General features: G+C 54.2%; 7 protein-coding genes across 7 annotated transcripts; all 7 read right to left on the reverse strand.

The window, feature by feature from the left end:
- Window positions 1-452: 452 nt before the first annotated feature.
- Window positions 453-2,660, reverse strand: JKF63_02023 (uncharacterized protein; the record flags this gene model as incomplete). The annotated part of the gene is made up of 1 exon (XM_067898066.1): window positions 453-2,660. The coding sequence occupies one exon, from the start codon at window positions 2,658-2,660 to the stop codon at window positions 453-455; it is 2,208 nt and encodes a 735-aa protein (XP_067754223.1).
- Window positions 2,661-3,558: 898 nt separating this feature from the next.
- On the reverse strand, window positions 3,559-4,599 carry JKF63_02024 (uncharacterized protein; the record flags this gene model as incomplete). Its single annotated transcript, XM_067898067.1, has 1 exon — window positions 3,559-4,599. One exon carries the CDS (start codon window positions 4,597-4,599, stop codon window positions 3,559-3,561), a length of 1,041 nt encoding a protein of 346 aa, XP_067754224.1.
- Window positions 4,600-11,165: 6,566 nt separating this feature from the next.
- JKF63_02025 (uncharacterized protein) lies at window positions 11,166-12,224 on the reverse strand (the record flags this gene model as incomplete). Its single annotated transcript, XM_067898068.1, has 1 exon — window positions 11,166-12,224. The coding sequence occupies one exon, from the start codon at window positions 12,222-12,224 to the stop codon at window positions 11,166-11,168; it is 1,059 nt and encodes a 352-aa protein (XP_067754225.1).
- An 801-nt stretch (window positions 12,225-13,025) lies between these two features.
- On the reverse strand, window positions 13,026-13,361 carry JKF63_02026 (uncharacterized protein; the record flags this gene model as incomplete). The annotated part of the gene is made up of 1 exon (XM_067898069.1): window positions 13,026-13,361. One exon carries the CDS (start codon window positions 13,359-13,361, stop codon window positions 13,026-13,028), a length of 336 nt encoding a protein of 111 aa, XP_067754226.1.
- A 1,313-nt stretch (window positions 13,362-14,674) lies between these two features.
- Window positions 14,675-15,772, reverse strand: JKF63_02027 (uncharacterized protein; the record flags this gene model as incomplete). Its single annotated transcript, XM_067898070.1, has 1 exon — window positions 14,675-15,772. One exon carries the CDS (start codon window positions 15,770-15,772, stop codon window positions 14,675-14,677), a length of 1,098 nt encoding a protein of 365 aa, XP_067754227.1.
- A 607-nt stretch (window positions 15,773-16,379) lies between these two features.
- Window positions 16,380-17,405, reverse strand: JKF63_02028 (uncharacterized protein; the record flags this gene model as incomplete). Its single annotated transcript, XM_067898071.1, has 1 exon — window positions 16,380-17,405. The coding sequence occupies one exon, from the start codon at window positions 17,403-17,405 to the stop codon at window positions 16,380-16,382; it is 1,026 nt and encodes a 341-aa protein (XP_067754228.1).
- An 868-nt stretch (window positions 17,406-18,273) lies between these two features.
- On the reverse strand, window positions 18,274-19,500 carry JKF63_02029 (uncharacterized protein; the record flags this gene model as incomplete). Its single annotated transcript, XM_067898072.1, has 1 exon — window positions 18,274-19,500. The coding sequence occupies one exon, from the start codon at window positions 19,498-19,500 to the stop codon at window positions 18,274-18,276; it is 1,227 nt and encodes a 408-aa protein (XP_067754229.1).
- Window positions 19,501-20,211: the final 711 nt, after the last annotated feature.

Below are 20,211 nucleotides of genomic sequence, written 5' to 3' on the forward strand. Positions count from 1 at the left end.
GCCAGTCCACAGGTTGTGGTTCCCTCCAGACCTTCCCCCCCCCCTCCCCGCCTCCCTCGGCTCCTCCCCCAGTCTTCAAGCGAAGGTTGTTCAGCAGCGCTTGGAGTCAATCTGGCCATCCGCACCCTCATATGGATGTCGCAGGTGTCTTCACTGTTGCAGGGTCGCCCCGACGCGCCCCTAGCCAGGGCCTCGCCACAACCACTACCACCAAGTAGCGATACATCGATCTGAACTCACTACGCTGCGGGCACGTGACCTTTGAGGAGGGGCAGGGGGGGGGGGAGGGGCTCTGGACTGCCGTGGCTCCACCACGGCGCGGCCCCAAAAAACACTCACACCGCACGCAGAACTACGCTCTACCCTGCGACCAGTTGAGACGCGAAAGAAATCCAAAGAAAAGTACGACCGGGCGGCGGACTTACGAAACGCATGAGTTTTGTCTAGGGCATCTACGGCTGTGGATCTCGCTCGTGCGTCGACGACCACGACCCACACCACTCGCCACACTCGGACTCCACGTCCACCGTTACCAGAACATCATAGTCCAACTTTGCGCTGGCTGCAATAAGACCCTCTATTGCACCAACATGGAGCGGGATGACGATCTTTCGGTTTTCTGTCAACCGAGGACGCGTGACATGCGACGCTACAGTGACCATGGCGTCATCTGTCGCACTAGTGTCTGATGCGCCAGCTGCAGCGTATATCGAGCCTATCACGGGCAATGCGCTGAAGAGTTGCATCGCCTGCTTTGTGGAATCCGGTAGCGACGTAGTATGAGTGAGATTTGTAGCGGTGCGTTCCACAAAGGCACGAAAGACGGTGTCTAACACCTGTGGAAATAATTCCTGTAGTAGTGCAACGGCACGAACAAAGCAGTGATGATCGTCGCGAAGTGCCTCGAGTAGTGCCACTAGCACACCCATGTGTGGGAGACATCCACGCGCTGCCGTCACACCCAAGACCGCAAACACACCTTCAAAGTTTCGGGCCTCTGTGTACAGGGACGCCCACCAGGACAAAGCGTCGCTATCCAGAGTCCCCACGAAATTCACAACGTGCTCCACAGCAGAGGCGGGGACTGCAGCGAGAAGGTATGCGAGAGAGCGGTGACCCCTGGCAAGCGCAGCAGTAGGGAGAGCCTCTCGCAGGCATCGATGCAGCACATCTAAATCAAGAAACCCTAGGCGGAGCGTTCGTGGAAAAATTCCCACTGCAGTGCCTTGTGGGGCAGGGCACTCCGAAAATGCGGTGTAAAAGCTCTCCGCCTTTGCCAAGAAGTCCAACTGTACATTTTGTTGCGTCTCGCGATGAGTGAGGCCAACGCGTGCGAGACTGCGGTGCGTCGAGCGCAGCTCTGTGGAGCGCCTCAGCGCAGCGAGTGTCAAATCTACACTAGCGTGAGGGATGTAGCGCATGAGCGTGACGATCTGTTGTTGAGTGTGACAGTGTGGCAAAAGGAAGCGCACAGTCACAGCGTTTCCTTTACCGAAAAGGAAGTGCACAGCGCTTGCAGCCTCTATGGTCGTCATGAAGACCTCAGCAAACCTCCGCCACCGGTCGTTGGCACCATTGTCTGTCACACCCCATTTCTGCACAATGGATTGCAGCAAGACAAGCTTAGAGTAGTGACGCAATACAGAGGGCATGCCACGGCAGACTGCAGCGAACCCCTGAATGGGTGGCTCAGGCAGCGCACACATAGAGTATATTAAGTTGACGTACCCCCATCCTCCATCTGATGTCAGGCGAGTGGGAGGCGATAAAAAGTTCGATGACGACGAGGCGTACGCGCACGCCTCGTAACAAAGTCCACACATTTCAAGGCATTGCACGATAGTCCTGCTCGGGGTGCCCTGCTTTTCCATGAAGCCCAGAACGCGCGCAATGAACACGCAGGCGTCGTCGTTGAACGAGAATGGTACTTCAGAGGAGCACAGCACGCGCTCCATGATTCGCGTCCACGGCAACGAGTACACGTCGATATTTCCTGGAAGGCCTGTAACAAGACGAACCCAGTGCGCCGGTGTAAACAAATCGCTGTGGAGTGCTTCTGCAACGAAGTTGCAGAGCTGGGGCTTAGAAAACGGTATTGCGCTCATAATTGCCAGAGAAATAATTTCGCATTGTTGATCGGCCGTGAGCTGCTTGAAGATGGAAAGCAACGCCGACTCCTGAAAAAGCGGCGCGGCGCAGCAGCTCAAAAATATATCAGAGATGGCCGCGGTTTGGCATCTTCTGCTGAGGGTACGCCCGTGCTTTTTCGAGAACGACAAAATGCGATGACGTTGTGTCCTTTGTATCAGCGGCACCACGTCCACTGAACAGAGAGTTTGCGCGTCCAGCTGGCGCCTGTACCATTCCTGCCGATGCGCGGACGCCGGGGCGCCATTCTTCTTCGAGACGAATGTAATATGACGGGCACGCGTAGCAGCTGCCAACGAAGGCATCCGTCTCCATCCACCAAGGTGAAAAATGCACGTGCTCTCTTTTGGGGGCGTGAAGAGGGAAAAGTGCGGGCGGGCGCCTGTTGTCAAGATGGGAGCCGACCAGTTTGGTCTGCACCTGTCCGCTGTTGAGCTAGCGAAAGGCTCGCCGCCACACACAACTGTCGCTGAAACGGAAAGCATGTCAGCACATCGCCTTGAAAGACCCATCGTGCACGCAGTTTTCTGAGCCAACACCTCGGATGAGTTCAGAAAAAGCCCCGCTACTGATAGGTGGGACGTGCGGTCGCAGCAGTCACTTGCCTGCCTCGGCAATACGCACGCGGCATTCGGTGTAAGACTACGCACGGAATGCAGACGACTTTTCAACTGTCCGTGTAGGCGCGTGTTCCTCAGCTGCTTGATGGCGCTGCCGTTCCCCGCCGCGTTGATCCTCAGAGAAAAGCGAGGAAGACGCATATGACAGCATCGACAATGCAACTACGCACGTTGCCGATTGGTTGAACTCATGAGGGGCACGTCGTAGCGCCCCCCCCCCGCCTCGTTTTCTTTTTCCTTTGCGTCTCTGATTATCGCGGTAATCCAGAGCGCATACGAGATCCCCCGTCGCGTGCTGGACGACCTCCCGGGGGTGCCCATACATTGCCGGGTGAAAAGATTAAGGAGGGGGAGAGAAAAACGAAAATGGAAAGTGATGAGCGTGAGAAAAAAAAAGCAAGAAAAGCACAGGCACGGTTGAACGTGGTGGCATATTATCCACGCAGACGATGCTCGATGTTCGAAGCATTTGCTTGGATTTGTTTCCTCAAATGAGTGGAGCCGTTCGCACAGACCCGCCAGCACCCTCTACTGTGGCAAACCGATCGGGCGACCTTCCCCTCAGCTATGCCCATCGCTGTCGCCATCTGAACAGGGGGTAAGCACCACAAGTGCGCGGCGCTTGAGGGCCAAACGGAGGCACCCACTTTTACCTCTTTCCAAGTACGGCAAGACAACATAGGACAGCGAGACTGACAAAGAAATTGGACTGTTGCTTGACAGAGAACTCTCGAACCAGCTGACCACCCCCTGAGAATGCCTGCAAAAAGCGGCGGTCAGGGGGGCTTGGTCACTGGGATTCACAGGTCATGTAAAACAGAGCACCAGTAACGGCGACACCAGTGAGCAGCGCAGCGTTGGCCGCCATGCCCTTGAGCTCCTCGGACCTCAAGATAGTCAGGCCCATGTAAACAAACGAGCCGCTCCCCATCGCCTGCATTGCAGCCAAACCAGAGACAGGTGAAATTCTCGTGCCTAGAGGAGGTGACCCCAGAGTAGTGAGTGGGGTTGCGTCAGGGGTGATGTTTGCCGCTGGTGGGCTTGCACTGCTCGAAAAAGCAGTCGAGAGGGCAACGCAAATCATTGCGAGTGGCGTAAGCAGAAGCCACCAACCCACTTGTCCTTGAAAAAGCCGTGCCCAGAAACGATGAGAGGAGCGGCTGGTCCTGGTGCATAGCACTCTATTGTCCTCGCAATTCAAGGTTTCTCTCTCTCCCTCAGCACATAGCTCCTTCGCCATCGCGACCCCAATCACGAGTCCATCGCAAAACTTGTGCACCGAAAGCGGTATCGCTGCACTAAGTAAGGCGGCCACATTGTTTTCAAATCCGAGCAAAATACCCTCCGTCGCACCATGAAAGCACATCAAGACAACAAGAAGCGTCGTTGTAGAGGCAGAGTCACTACTGCTGGCGGCGTGAGCACACTCATCGCTGTTGTGACCCGCGACGACATGGCTGTGCGCGCCACTTCCTTTCACTGACCGCTCGATTACGGCAGGGATTAACAATCCCAGAAGCATCCAGCTACACAGTGTGACCGCATCGGCTTTGCTGCCCGACTCCACCACGAACGACTCCGGGAGAAAATGAAGTAACGCCATGGACAGCAGCATCCCGGCGGAAACAAAGTTTGCGAGTGATAGCCAAAGGCTCGTTGTGGAAGACAGCGCCGTCGTGTACAGGCGCCGTTCCCGCTCTGGAACTGGGTTTGAGGTGATGCCCCGCTCCTCACACGCTCGGCGCACAAAGAATATGGGGAACCACACTCCTACGGAGCTCATCAGTGTGATCAACCCTGCTACGAGCAGCTTCACAGCGAAAAGGAGCATTGTCTAAAAGGTTTGATCCCACAACAACGTTCAATACAACACTGGTGCCTGACTAGTTGTTGGAAAAAAAAAACACGAAATAAATGTCTGAGGGATGGAGGTATACTGTGTAAGTGTGTGTGTGGGGGGGGGGGGGGTTGCTCCACGTCGCACTCCAAAAGGGTGGGAAGAGGGCCTAGGTTAGCACACAACAGGAAGGGAAAAAGAAATAAAGAGTATCTTATCGAGAAAGACGATCCAAGGGGGTAATCAAACAAGAATAAGAGCGGCCTATTTGTCAGCAATGAGCACCAGCGAGTAAAACGAAACAGGAAAAAAGAAATCGAACATCCAAGCGGGTCACCCGTTCGTCCACCACTCACGGCGCCGGGGGTCGATGTAGGGCGAAGAACTACAACGAAGTGTGACACGTAACGAGAGAGAGAATGCACTGCAAGTGTGATGAGAAAAAAAAGCGATTTGTTTGGTGTTGTTGCTGTTGTTGTACACGGATGTGTGAATGTTAGACTTTGACTGGAGATTGTTTTGTGCGCAAAATGAAGAGATGGGCCCACGTGATGAAGGCGAAACCGCATCATCCTTTTCATTTTGAGGTATTGAATAAACTTTCCACACAAACGCGCTGCTTTCAGCTGATGTCGATAACGTCAAAAAAAAGTGGGAAATATGGAAAGACGGGAGAGCTGCGACTCGAAGCAAGGAGAGCCCGAGCCCTATCAGAACCACAAACAAGGTGTGTGTGTGTGTGTGTGTGTGTTGGGGGGGAAGAGCACCTCAAAAGGACTGCCAGCTTTTGCCTTGAGCCCACCATGCTTCAAAAAGATACATCTTCATTCCTTTACATGAAATCCGAGAGGTGTAGGATCTCCTCCTTGAAGAACAGCATAAGTCGCATTAGCAAAGGTGAACGTAGGGATAGGATGCTTGCGTGACAACATCGCACGTTGTCGTCTGCTTTCACGAAAACAAAAGATCGCCATCCTCCCAAAACATTCCGCATATTACCTGTGCGCCGAGTCTAGCAGTGTAACGCGAGACGAAGACAACCTTCAGCCGCCCCTTCCTATCAATGAGCTCACTATGAATACCCCTTGCTCAGTTGAAAGGACACTGGTTCTCTCCAGCCTTCAGTCGAATGCGGAGTAGAGCGCTCTACAATTGAATCCGAACGACGGCAGCGTAGTAAAGAAGGCTTCACTACTCACGCCGCGGCACACCAGCAGTACAGGACAGGTGTGCCACGTCACCGAGAACGATACTCAAGCGAAACGAGCGGGGGTAGGCGTGCACAGAAGAAGGGAACTGGCTCTGGCCAGAGACATACGCACGATAAGTGAAGCTCGCAGCGGGCGCTGCCACCCATCTCCGACCGAGTCGTCAAGGAAAACCTGCGGAGGCTAACGGATCCACCCCGCCCTGCATTTGTGTTACTACCACCTTCCCCCCCAAAAAAATAGTAATAGATAAATACAATAAAAGAGCGCGAGGGACTCAAGTCTAGCTTTATTGGTAATACAAAGTAAATGCGGCAATATACACAGAGAAGCGACAGTGCACTGAGGGTACATAAACATCATAGAAGAGTAACACTGTGGCTGCAGCGCAACTCCGCATACCCCATCGCTGGATGGCGCCGTTTTCCAGCAGAGTTACAGGACTACCGAAACAGTCTCGATACGGAGAATTTTTATAAAAGATCAACTTTTCCTGCGCGCATGCGGACGGAGGAAAAGCGTCAGTGCTCAGGGAAGCAAATGTGGTCGGGGGTTGTTGGGGAAGAAAGGGTAAGAGGAAAAAAAAACTTTTTGCAGTCCAGATAAGAGAAAAAAAAAGCGCACGCAGCTACAGAGGAAACGATAAGTCTTCGTTGCTGCCCGACATCGCTCAGTAAAGATCGCCGGACAGTAGGAAGGAGGAGGGAACGCGTTCGCCAGATGTCCAGTCAGCGCAGCCGCGTTGCGTCTTCTTGAAGAGAATTATGTGGTCAAGATAGAGAGTGCAGGTCGAATAATGTGTGTCTTTCGGACAATTGAGGCCGTCACATGTGGTAAACCTTTCAAACACACTGACCTTCTCCAGCAACGATGGTGGGGTGTAAGCGACTAACACCGTTACAAAGCGCCGCCAAACTGCGGGTACGCTTGTCTAGTGGCAATGAATCTCTATTGCAACCATCTCTGTCTCCGCAATCGATTCAAAGGCGTCGTCCGTGATCGAGTCTGGGAGTGCAACGCAAAGACCTTGATCCAGACCCGTGTGTAGAACGCGCCGTCCGCCTGGAGGGTGCCGTACACCTGGCGAGCAAGGGCCTTTAGTAAGGACATTAGTTTTGCTTTTTCAAGTGGAAGGCTTAGCTCTTGGGGTTGTCATGTAAGTCGGGGCGCTTCGAGTCTTCCCGATACTGCAGTCCGACTCTGACGCGAGTGGCCCTTGGCTCCTGAGACCGAGACGGCCCCGAGGTTGCTCAGAAACCTCAGGGTAGTGCTGCCCAAAACTTCGTAAAGCGTGGTTATACTACTCAATTACGACAAAAGCGTCACCCTACTCCCTACCCGAGTTTAGTGCATCAAACACACTAAAATACGACGGGGCGTTGCTGCAAACGAGTCGACTGAGTCGATTCGCGTCTCACACACGCCTCAGATCTCTGGTAGGGTCGAACGCTAGGCTGGAGTCAAAACGTGAATGAGAGGCGGTTCACACGTAAAAAGCCTCAAAGAAAGTGGTTTGCGCGGTCTGTACAGAAACACTTCAGGGGTATCACTCCCGTATTCTACGATAGAGCGAAGTCGGGGCGAAGAAAAAGACCATTCGTGAGGGTCGTATGCAGTTCGAAGTATGACTGACGCTCGTCTTAATCCAAGTAGAACCCCTGTCCCCACATCGTATCCGCGCAACAAACTCCAATCCGAGAGCGCCAGCTTGAAGTCGACGCCCTGCCTCTTCGCCCTGTCCCCAAAGCTCTGGAAACGCCACGCTCGGTCGCTCCGATGGCTGCGGCTGCCCAGTCGCAAAGTGTCAGAGCCATCGACTAAGTTTCCGTCGGCTTGAACTTCTGGCGCCAGTCCAGAAAGCGGACTGGTCCGAGAATTTGCACCCCTTTGCGTTGAAGTCGAGGAGGCCCCTCGGTCGTGCGGAGAAAACTGGACTACTCATGCAACGTATACCACGCCTGATGCGTGCACTGCATTAGGCCTAGACGCGTGTCAAGCTTCCCGGAAGAGCAGCTGCCGAGTAATGCTCAGTAGCTTCTGTGCAAGTTGACCGAGGTGACTCAGAAACACCGCAAACAGATGCACAGCTCCCACCACCGTTTTCTCACTCAGCGCATTCCGTCATTCTTTTACGCGGTCCATCATCGGCAGTGTGTGCAACAGCATCGCTACACGTAAGCCTCCTGCAGAACATTGCCCCCCGGGGGGGGGGGTCATTGGATGTCGAAAGCTCTATCGCGGGTGGTGTCCCTCTTGCTCCGAGAAGGCGCCACCGGCAATGACAAGTCTCCGAGGCTGCCACCACCAATAAACGAGGATCCTTCCCATCATGAACGCCTCATTGTGCTGACGATGGTGACAGGACCCCCATTGGGGAGTTTTTGAAGAAAAGTGCGTGAGACGGTACACGGCAAACCTTGGTCTGTACCTCCCGTCCAGCTACCACAGCCCAACGCGCGTACTCACCGAGTACAAAATAAAGATGGCGAGACTTGCGCGCATCAGCACTTTGCCAGATATCTCAAGCACTCCGAGCAGTGTTGTCGAACGACGGCACCAATGTGAAAATTTCGGCGGACACGACGTCCGTCTGCAACTCTCTCATGCCACCCACTCACCCCCACACCCACAGAGAGTGGCGTAGTCCAACATACAGTTCTTGTCAAGCACCAGGGAGTCATGAAACTGGTCGCCATGACGAGCGCACGAGAGACATCAGGGGGCGACCTGGGAGCGAAAGATGACGAAGTGATAAAAAGGGGCACCTGCAGAAACCATCAGAAACAACGAAAAAAAGGAGGGCAAGCAAAGTGTCAGAGAAGGCACCACCCTCGAGTCGAGAAAAAGCACGGAGAAGCAGATTTTTTCAACCTGTGTGAGAGATACAGGAGGGGTCGGCAAGGCAGGCACGCGACTACAGCCGCGCGGCCGCGTAACTGGGGCTCCGTTCGTCCGTCCTTCGCGTCCAGTCGGGTGTAAGGGACACGTCACATCGTCTACGTCTCTGTTGTGTGTGTCCCTGTTGTGGCTCGGCACCGGTGCCGGGGGGGCTCCTCCCTACCCCCACCCCTCTGTACCGAGTGCCATTTTATTCATACCAGTAGGTGTGCGTGCCAAAAAGGGACATGCGAATGGGGTAAAGAAAAAAGGGCAACCGCTTATAAAAGAAAAAAAAACGAAGGAACCACAATGGTGTCAACTCGCCCTCTGAATCAATTTGGGAAAAGAAACACAAAATGAAACCAGGAAAATCAAAAAAAAAAACAGAAAACAATTTGAATGTGCAAAGAGAAATAACAAAGAAGGATACTGGGTGGATGACACACCGAAAAACGTTGCCGGCGTTCTTCAGAGAATAAAAACTGTAAAGGCAACACGAATCCATGTTGTGTGGAGAGCAATCTGAATGGATAAACTTTGTAATTTATCGGAGGCAAGCAGAGTGCTAGCACAAGAGTTCCAAAACACAGTGACAGAATAGTTTGCCAACCTGCCATCAGGTGGCCCCGAACCCTTTAAATATTGATTAACACAAATCTTTTCCCTTTCCTCATGAATTGGAAGCAGTCAGGAGTTCCACTTGCCCGGGGGTTGGGGGGGGGGGGTTGGGGGTTGGGGGGTGGGTGAGCGTTTTTTTTGCGTCGGAAACCGCGCAAAAAAAAAAAACTCTCCTTTTCTAAACAAAGGAGACAAAAGTGAAGAGAGGAGGAGAGAGAAGGAAAGAACGAAAAAAAAAGATCCGATAAGGAGATGAACCGACCTGCCACATACAGTGGCTCATCGGAAAGCCAAGTACCATTCGATTGCCTCTGTCGGAGCGACTTCGCCAATGGGACCGTTAACCCAACAGAACATCATAAACGGTAGTCTTGTTTCAAAGAGCGTTTGAGGGGGAGGGGGGAGGGGATACGCTATTGCACGTAGCTCGCGGTGGTTTTCGGTAAGGGGCAACATGAGTGAGTGAGTTACTCGGTGGACGCTGGAGTGTGCAACAGCGGACACGAAAGAGTAAAAAACAGTTCCGGATGTCAAGCAGGAGGAAGGGGATGGAAAATTCTTTGGACACATCAGTACACAGGTATAAGTGCGCGTAAACATTCATATTGCTGATGCAGGGATCTACGGAGCCATTACAGGGGGTGCGAAAACGCAAGCGCTCCACCGCGAAAAAGCTCCCACACGTAAACCCCAACACCCTCGTAGCCACTTGGTGAATTTGGAAGCCGTCACCAGTGCGGTGTCCTCACCTTCTCCGCTATGAGAATCGGCCTCACCATTCTCGAGTACCTCATCCTTGATTTTCTCTTGGGAGCCCGCCGATTTTGTGTTTCTCCATCCTAAAGTAACATTTTTCTATAACACATAGACACTACTCTCTACCCCGGCCACCTACTGCGTCATCGCGTGGCTGTGACGGCAGCGGCAAACGTGCGCGGCAGCAAGGGGCGACTCGGTCGCAGTTCCCGTTGCGCAGATCGACACGCGGTGACTCCCTCGGGGTGCACCAGGTTCCCTTTCCCTCCCCCCCCCCCCCCAGGCCCCCGAGCCAACATGCAGCGAAAGAGTTGGATGAGATACGTTCGACTCGCGCTAAAAAAATGTCCCTGTCATCTGCATGGGCTACAACCGTATTCACCGCAGCCGGTCGCGCCGACACCACGCCGTCTGATGACCTCGCACTGCTGGCGCCGATGGCAAGTCATCGATTTGTGCTCCCTAAGGCATAGGGAGCCCCTGACCTTGCCACCACCTTAAATGGCACCGCACCGGCAAGGAAACAGAGACGGCTGCCCCCTCCCTCCCTCCCTCCCCCCCCCCTCTATCCCCTCATCGCAGAATGGCACACAACACACCCTCATACCCCTGCGATTTGAACCGCAAAACCTTCACAAGAGCGCGATGCGGGTGGTGAGGCTATTCAACAATTGCTGTAATTTGTCCGTTAGTGGCTTCCAGAGAATAAGGCGTCCCGAAGCTGCACCCAAAGACTTACCCGCACACACGCGGACAAACACAGCACGTAGAGGAGCTCTCAAGAAGGCCGCGACTAGAAAAGGAGGAGTACAGTGACGGTGTTTAAAATACAGGGGGAAAAACACTTCTGGGGTGCACCACCAAAGTACGGCAACGCATGTCTGCGTGCCTGTGTATGTGTGTGTGTGTGCGGATCTCTACAGATCAGAGACACAGCCCCCCCCCCGCCAGAAAAAAACTGTCAGTGGAAGAAATAGAAGCCTGTAGGAGTGCAGGTTTCCTATCCTTTTTTTTTGCCTGTGTGTGATGGTGATGGTGACTCATGACGCTCAGAAGAATAAATAATGTACATAGTTGTTCGTTGCGACAACGCGTTGCCTAGAAGTAGCGGCGGCCTTGCGAATCATCGCGTATGTTCATCTGCCGCTCGCGCTCCAGTGTGCCAGAGAATGTCTGCTGGAGCATGCGCCCCTCTACAGTCCGATTGATGGAATCAGTCGCCTTCGGTGGAAGTGAGCGCGGCGCCTTGGAGTTTTTCCCGCGACGATGACGAGAGACCAAGTTACTGCCGATAACGGCAATGTCGACGCCTCCACCGTGCTCTGCCAGGGTCATGTTGGATTTGGCGCACAGACGGCGTGCGTCACTGCTATGGTGGATTAAGGCCGCGTTTCGATCTGCCATTGGGACGTGCCCCATGTAGCCGATAGACGTGTCTTCCAGGAACTTGGGTGTGCCGCGGAAGAACTCGTTTGACGTGCCCATGTGTGTAATGACCTTACTCTGCACCTTCAGCTCCTGCGAAAGCGGCTCACCAGGCAGCCGTGTCAAAGGGGCATCGTCGTAACCGATTTGCTCCTCCGTCTCCGGTTTTAGCTGGGTGCACTCCACCAGATCTAGATAACTACTCTTCAAACCTAATCGCAGCTGGTCCGAAGTGGGTGATCTCGATGACCCCTCAACCGAGCAGTATGTCGGACTGCGTGGACGCAGGCTAGGATCGTTGCCACGCTTGTTTCGGATGTCTACCCAACGTTGCACACAACCCACAAGACCACCGCGCTGGTCATCGTCCTTCTGCTCTACTTTACGAACTGACGCATAGAAGTCTAGCTGCGGGTCCGCCAGTACGTTGCGCGTTGCTGCGTGAGACGTGGACTCCCACGAAGAGGTGGGATGGTGATTAAGAGTGTACGTCTGTTCTGCCCTTGCTTGAGGAGCGCCATATGTTGCGCTTACGCTTTCCTTGGCGGCCTGCGTACCAGAAGCATCGGCTGAATGAACTGCCGACCGCGCTCGGTACGCTGCATCGTATGTCGTTTCGATCTTTCGATGAAGCCCAGCCGTCTTCGTCGACACTTCTTTGTGGATTTTAGGAAGACGCGAAGCCAGAGGAGCGCGTGTATTCACGGCCGTCTTGGATGGGACCTCCGACATCTGAACGATGGCACCGCCTTTAGCTCGTGGAGCAGCGAATAAATGATGGGAAAACGTCGAGGGTCTTGATCGTGGGAGAAAACACTTGCACAACGTATGGGCTGCTTTGGAGACTCGTCAGCTACAACGGCTCTGCAACGAGAAAGAACGTGCCAGTAGTAAAGAGGGTTGAGGAAGAGTAGAAAATATTCAGGCTTCCCAGATGTTCAACAGTCAGCAAGAAAGACTTTCCAAAGGCGCGTGTGGATGATGATAGGTCTTGCAACTCAGTTCTATGCAACATCTGGTGTGATGCCAAACCACTTTGACAGAAGGTGGCGTATATGGGCGCTGAGGGACGTTGTGCGAGTTAGGAGGGAGGGGGGGAGGGGGGGAAGGGGGGAGTAGGACATTTTTGTTTGATCGACACCCCCCTCTCCGTCCATGCCACACACACACACACACACACACACCTTCTTGTCCGCGAGTGAGCTTCTTTTCTATCTGCGTGAAACCACGAGTAAGGCACAAATATAAAGCGAATGGAGTAGCTGGACAAAGAAGCGACAGGTCTGCGCAACAACAAAAAAGGAGCAGAAGCCACGTAGTGTATCGCTACACCATTTCTTATCACACATCGTACAGCGCTGAAAACATACCCAGACACACATGTGCGCGTGCGAAAGAGCTGCTGTACGTATACTCTGCATCACCACTGTCCCCCCCTCCCCCCTGTGTCCACACATTTTCTGGCTAAGCGGGAGGAGTCAAAGAAAACCCAGACAAATGCCTCCCTTTAGGATCTGCGCCGCCGGCCGCCTCTCAAGTCATCAAGTGTCCGCCTGAACACATGCCGCTCTTGTGCAGTGCCGCTTCCTCATTTCTGCAAGTGTGTGAAGCAAACACCACCTCCGTGCTCCGTCCGTGCCCCCGCCCCCCCCCCACCCAGACATTAATCAGTGAAGTTATGGTGCAGCGATCCCGGTACGCGGGCGCATAGATTGCGCTACGTGCGCCAGCGCCTCCATCCCTTTTTCTTTGGAGGGCCGAAAGGGCGGGGTCGCTTCCGTCATCGAAGAAATTATCAAGGATCGCATCGCGCATAGCGTGACCGAGTATGTCCACAAGCTCCGCCTGATACTCCGCCAGGCGACGCATGCGCCCGTACTCCCGCTGCTGGTCTAGGCCTTCTGGGAACCTACCCTGAGCGCGTCTATACCCCGCCTTGAGTTGCCGCTCTTGCAAACTGTAGAAGAGACGCCGCGCCTCAGGCACTTTTTCAGTAAATCATGGATTCCGCCGTTGCAATGGGGGAGCAGATCACCCCGCAGCGGCGATTTGCGAATCCGAGCAATGTGATATGGCGAGTGCGCCTCTACAAGTGAGCTGGTCAATCGTCGTACGCTTGCGGTGGCGCCTGTGCGTGCTGGCAGATACGCAAATGGCCTCTCCCCATAGTTCGTTGCTTCACCACGTCTTGTGGAACTATCGCTTGCTCGGTAGACACATCGTGCAGGCGGTAGGCCTTCCACAGGTCGCCATACCGGGCAGACGCCAAAATGCGGAGCGTGCACGAGGTTGAGTGGGAGCCGTGCCAACCCCGGTGAAGCAGAGTACGGGAACGGGATCCCCACCGTTGTCGCTTCCGCGACCCCCCCCCCTCCCCCCTCCCCCCGAGAAAGTGCTCACACATGCTGCTCGCGTCGAAACGAACGTGTTGTTGTTAAGCATCGTTCCCCCTTGTGACAACAATCTCTGCCTCGGATGCTGTGCCTCGTGGGCTTCACATGATGGAAAAGATGCTGCACAGCGACTACTCTCAAGGCGGTAGCGCTGTACTCTAAACCAGCTCGCGAAACAAACAACCGTGCTCACCACTGGTGATCCATGGAACGAGAGAAGGCGACAGAAAACCCACGCGCAGCTCCACAGAGGAACACAAAGCAGAAACTTATGAACCGTCGTGAGCTTTACAAGTGGTTACGAAATCGGCGGCAGACAGTGGCGAGCGAGGCGTGGGCCCATGACGGCGCTGAGGGGTGAGAGTAAAACACGTGAGAAAAGAGGGGGCAAGACTTCTAATGAGAGATACCTTCGACCTTTTTCGATGCGCATTTTGCACAAATCAAGGCAAGCATGCTGTCAAAAAGAAAGAAAAATGGAGAAAAGAATGGGGCGTGAAGACATAAAAAAAAATCAACGCCTGCAAAAAAAAAAGAGCAGCTGTGTGGTGGTACTGCAACCTCACTGGAATCTCTTTGAAATGAGCGGGTTCCCACACTGTTCATAGCTGTAGGCCTCGTGAGGCGATACGACGAAAGATCACACGAGTGTTCACTCCATCGCGAGATGCGCACAGACCAGCACCGAGCTCATCGACATCGACGTTAGTTGACTGAATCACCTATACCCAGAGAAAAATGCACTCAGCCGATTTTCGAATGGAACCGCAGTGCCGACAAGCTCAACCCTTAATCAGAGTCGTCGTCCCACTCGCTGCTTTGCACGGGTTTCGACACTTCGACACGCTTGTCGTACACGTAACCCGGATCGCCTGGCTTCACAACGTTGGCGTTGAAACGCTCGTTCATGACCTCCTTGAATTCCCTCAGCGTTATGTCGTCTGCATCGTTGAGGTCCACGTTCTCCAACGCTGCATCGGGGTTCCGATAGAGAAGACTCAAGTCCGCTTTTTGCGGCTCTCCTTTACGCGCTGTATGTGTACTTGGCGAGGGTGCGTCCATCATCGTCGGCGGTGGCGCGGCAGTAAACGTTGGTGTCAATGAGCCAGTTGTAGAGTGAAGTGTCGCTGCCACAGCGCTTTGCTCTAGAAGGCGCTGACATCGTATCAACAACGACTGGAATTGGGCCTCCGAGAGGAACGCCTCGTGCGTCGAGGCGAGCCGCCGCGCTAACTGCGCTGTGGGCATGCCAGGCCGGAGGTTAGCGGATAGGTGAATGCTGCGAACATGCGGCACACCTGCCGGTCTCTCATACTCGATGTAGAGCGTAGGTGGATTGCTCCGGATGCCCGTTTTTGTGACGCGCACGACGGAGTTCTGCTCACGGCACCACCATTGTCGAGGTGTGAGCGTCTTAATCAAGAGACCTTCGATGACGTCAGACACGAGCTCCTTGCCGCTCACTTCGTGGAGCCCCTTCTCATCGAACTCAGCGCCTCTTTTCTGAACGAGGTGGTCAATATAGTCCGACGAGACGAGGCAGGGGAACACTGTCACACTTGTGCGCAGCGCCTCCGCATACTCGCTGACGTTGCAGCCCTCCGGATACAAACTAGAAACTAGCTCACGGACATCGGCGATGTCGCGCTGGTGTTTTGCACGCAGGTCCCCCATCACAGATGCGTAGCGGCTACACATGTCTTGATACCAACGGCTTTGTGTGATGTCTGGTGCAACCCTCGGTAGGGGCTGACCCGGCTCACTGTACCACTCTGCGTGAGTGCGAACCGCCAGCTCCTGCACCGCCTTCTGCGGGCTGTGGTGATATTTTTGAAAAAGATGGTGCACGAGTGCCCATAGCTCCGCTCCCATATCGTCTGCAGCCATCTCTGGATGACGGGTCGTACCTCGAGGGCACTGATCTCTCACACTGTATGTCTGTGGAAAACAATAAAGGGTGCAAGTATAGCTGCTAAAGGCGGTGAGTGAACTCTGCCCGCGGCAATCGGTGGCGAAGAAAAGTCTTCCGTGCGTACCGGAGGAGGAGGAGGGAGGGGGAGGGGGGGGAGCATAGAGGCGCAATTGTGAAGACATACAGCGAGTGAAGGGCAGAGGGAGAGCGGGAATAAAGAGAGGGACGATGTCTGAAGTGCAGGAAAGGCAGCGAAAGAAAAAGACATCTCAATAACTCTTAGTCACAACGTGTGCGTGGCCGGGGGGGGGGTGAGGGGTCAACACTAGTTGCACACCAACTGGTCATCGTGCCCAGAAGACGGAATTTGTGAGTAATGTAACCTGTGTGCCATAAATCCTGGATCACAAGAACGACACACTGCAAAACGCTCACACACCCTCACACACACACAGAAACAACATACAGAAAAAAAACAAGTGCACAAGCATGCAGATCAAGAGGCTGCAGAAGCTCGCAGGGGTCACATATTGTGGATCGAGAAATCTCTGTATTAGAATTGTGCGGTGCACCAGCGCCATCTCAGTTCACACGTCGACGCTTTCGGCCACGGCGCTCGTACATGTTGTGACCAGCTCCGCGTAGCACCGGTGGATCCAGCCAAGCACGCATGCGATTACACGCGAGCCGACGCTCACGGATGCCTTCACAGTTCGTTGGCGCGCGTCGGTTCGAATCGATGCGCGCCAAAGTTAGCGTGACGCTTGAGACCAAACGCAGTGCTTTAGGTCGCAGCTGGGGCGGCAGGTTTGCCACCAGGTCGCAGTTACTAAGGAAGCCAGTTGTCTTAATAGCGATGCCACTGTCGTTTGAGCGTCGACTGCCTAACCTCGCAATATCAGCGGGGTCCATTATCGACAATTTGGCCACGCTGCCTGAGATGGCGAAGAGCTGTGACGTGATGCCGGTGCCGAGAAAAGCGCACAGGTTGGGGCAGATGAGCGGCATCGAGCACTGGATGTATTCGAGAAACGTTTGTTTTGCCATCTCGAGGTTCTCGAGCTCCTCACACGCTTCCAGCACGCGGTTCAACTCTTCCTGAGATAGATCTCGACCAGACGTAGTGGAGGCGCACGCCACCACCACTACCAGCAGCTGGGATGGGATGAGCTCATCCAGCTGCTCTACAGCGGAGCTAAGGTCGGTATTGTTTTGAATTATCTTGACCACTTTGGCGTAAAGAACGCTGTCGGAGAAAAATATGGCGAGCTCTGGGAAGCGTACACTGTATTGCGCACGCAGGAAGACGTGCACACGGCTCTTCTCCACCTCGATCCGCAGCACCAACGAGCTGCAGTCCGACACGTACTGGTACTCGGGATCATCTGACGGAATAGAGTTCTTGCCACGGGTGGTCTTCTGCTCGTAGTCACTCAACCGCCGTAGCATGCCACTCAGATAGGAAGAGCGGAGTAGTTTTGTGACCTCCGTTACACTGTCGTACCGAAGTGCATCATCGTCGCTGAGCAGCGTCACTTCGTTCTCCTCGTATGCGGGGATCTCCTCAAGCGTGACGGTCGACACATGTGCATCGAAACCCTCATCCATCTTCTGAAGGGGGGGTACTGCAATGGCAGACGGAAGCGCAACACACGGGGGAGGGGGAGGGGGAAGGAGGGGGGAAGAACGCACTTGCCGCAGTACTAGAAAGAGATCAGGCGTTCGATGCTTCGAATTCTGCCGTTGTGTCGTTGTTTCCGGTTAAGCGCCAAAGTAGCGCCCCACAATCCGTGGGTTGAAGAAAAATAGAGCAGAAGAAAAGGTGAAATGAGGCCACCAGGAAAGAGAAGATATGACGAAAATAGACAACCAAGAGGCAACAGGGGCACTGACCGCAGTAGTGGACAGCGATCGCACCACCAGCTGGCCGGGCCGAGCCAAAGTGTAAAGCATTCCACAGAGCTATCCAGAAGAACGAGCAACATTCCGGCCGACCAGGGAGAATTTTTCTCGAACAAAAAAGTCGTTCGAAAAAACAAAAGCGGCATTGGGTGCCTAAAATGGGCCGGCATCGCAGCGCGATGCCTGTCGCTTCCCTCTCAGCTGCACAATCGTCGTGAGTGGAGAATGTCCCCCGCGGTGCGCATGCGGGGCCGCTGAGCTCATCGAGACAGAGAAAAGACCAACACATGTGAGTGCATCATACAACAACGTCACACCCGATTCAATATGCATATTGGGGCGGCGGTGGTGGACAGTAGATCGTTTTTGATTTTCTGACCAGGCCCGTGGTACCCCTAGTGTACATCGGCGGCCTTCGAAGGTGATACATCAACTCGAAGAAAGCGAAGGGACAGCGTCAGCTGAAAAGCGGGAAGCACACGTCATGAAGTAGGAATCGGCCGTCCCGGGTCTGGGTTCCACACCCTCACAAATTAGCCGAGAAAAACAAGATGCATGACAAAGCAAGGCGCAGCTACAATTGCGACCCTCGAGCGGGGGACAGTGAACGTTGCTTGAGATCGTTTGCCAACTCCCTCCAGGCCTTTCGGCGACTCAGAACATGTTTGCGCCGACTGCTGTTGCCACCCTTTTCCATGTATGTTTTTTTTGCGACTTGATAACTGAAGTGCGCCTTGGCTTCTTGGACCAGGGCGCGGAGATCCGCTTCACTTTTGCCACCGGGTTCACTGCCGTGCACTGCTGCGAGACTGCATTTGTGAGGCTGGACGAGGCCCTGCTTCACTAGCACACACCACGCTTGCACTTGCGCCGTGTCCAGAACACGCTCCAGCACTGTCCCCGAGGAGCCCACAATTGTGGTCTCTGTCAGGTAACCAAGGTGGATGAGACGCTCAAACACGAAGAGCTGCTGGTACGTCATTTGATGACTGGGCGGTAAAATCGCCTCCAGCACGGCCGGTAGCGCCTCACACAACGCATCTCCAACATCGAAAGGAATGGACACGGGAAGAGCGCCACCCGCCGTCCCGTGGCACTCCAAGGCGTCCAGAAGCAGTGACAGCGACTTCATGTCCTGCTCACTTGCAGCCGTCTTCCACGCTTCCGCCCCCGTCTTGTCACCAAACATGGTGTCGATAAAATCACGGTAAAATGGAAGCAGAAAATCAACGACAGTCGCGTGCTGCTTTGAGTGGGCGAGAAACAGTGTGGTGCGGCCACACAAACTCCCATAGGGACGGGTAGTCGAGGGTGGGTTGCATTGAGTCGGGCTCAGAAGATCTGCGCCTAGGTCGCGAAGAAGGCGAACACAGTCAGCATGGCCATGGAATGCTGCCAGGTGCAACGGCTTGAGACCACTTGAATTGTAATCTTCCACGGCGCAGCCGCACTCGCTGACCAAGACCTCGACCATGCAAGAGAAACCGAAGCCAGCAGCCACGTGAACGGCGCTATTGCCTCTCGCATCTCGTGAACGCGGGATTTGCGCAGTCTCGATTTGTGGCAACAAATTCCCTTCCACGTGTGAGTTCTCGAGGTACGCCATGTCAGAGAGGCGCTTCATGTACCTCTTGTACCGGATGAGCTCCATGCCAGGACTTATGTCGAACGGGTTATCACCGCGCACAAGAATCAGCAAGGAGATGACGTCATCTGTCGCCACCACGTCAAACAGGCCTCGCTGTGGTACCTTGTAGACTGCTGCCGGGGCCTCAGCAGATGGCTGGGCCACCTTTTCCATCCTTCAGGGAGGTGAGTGGGGGGAAGGGGGGGGGGGGAGAAGAAGTCCGAGATGCAGAGGGTGCAGAGAAATGGAGCGCCGCGACCTTCCTCAACACGCACGCCTGTTGAGCTGTGGATGATGTCAAGAAAAAAAAAAGCAAATGAGCAGGGGGAAGACTTCGTCTCTCGCCGCCTAACTATACCCCCGACAAGTGTGGCCAGGAAATGAAGCGAGACTGCCCAAATCTCCCTCCAGCTGTTTGGCAACAACAGTGGTCGATGGGAGGTCGCAGAAACTAGACAAAAAAAAAACCAATGTGGGTCCGAAGAAAAGCAGAGAGGGTGCCATACGAGAAGTCACTAGAGATACGGGGAAGAGAAAATGCAGCGGGGGGTTACAGTGCCACAACACGAGCCAAAGATCCCGTGCGAGTCGGCATCGAATGCACACAAGACATCCCGGACATACCAGGGAGGTAGAAGGAAAGCGGTGTTGCACCGTCCAAGATCCTCTCCATTCACATACATAAACACGCAAACAACAACAAACAGGTGAAAAGGAGGAGATGTAAATGAGCCCAAGTGGGCCCCTCTTCGCTGCCATTAATGTCCCACTCTTCCCCCTCTCGTCATTGTCCAGTAAACGGCCTCAAACTACAAGTGTTGCTGGGAGTCTCCCGTGGCCGCCACACATCACCCCACCCTACTGGCAGGACTTATGCCTACACCA

Source organism: Porcisia hertigi, chromosome 33 (genome assembly GCF_017918235.1).
Source record: "Porcisia hertigi strain C119 chromosome 33, whole genome shotgun sequence".
Classification (NCBI taxonomy): domain Eukaryota; phylum Euglenozoa; class Kinetoplastea; order Trypanosomatida; family Trypanosomatidae; genus Porcisia; species Porcisia hertigi.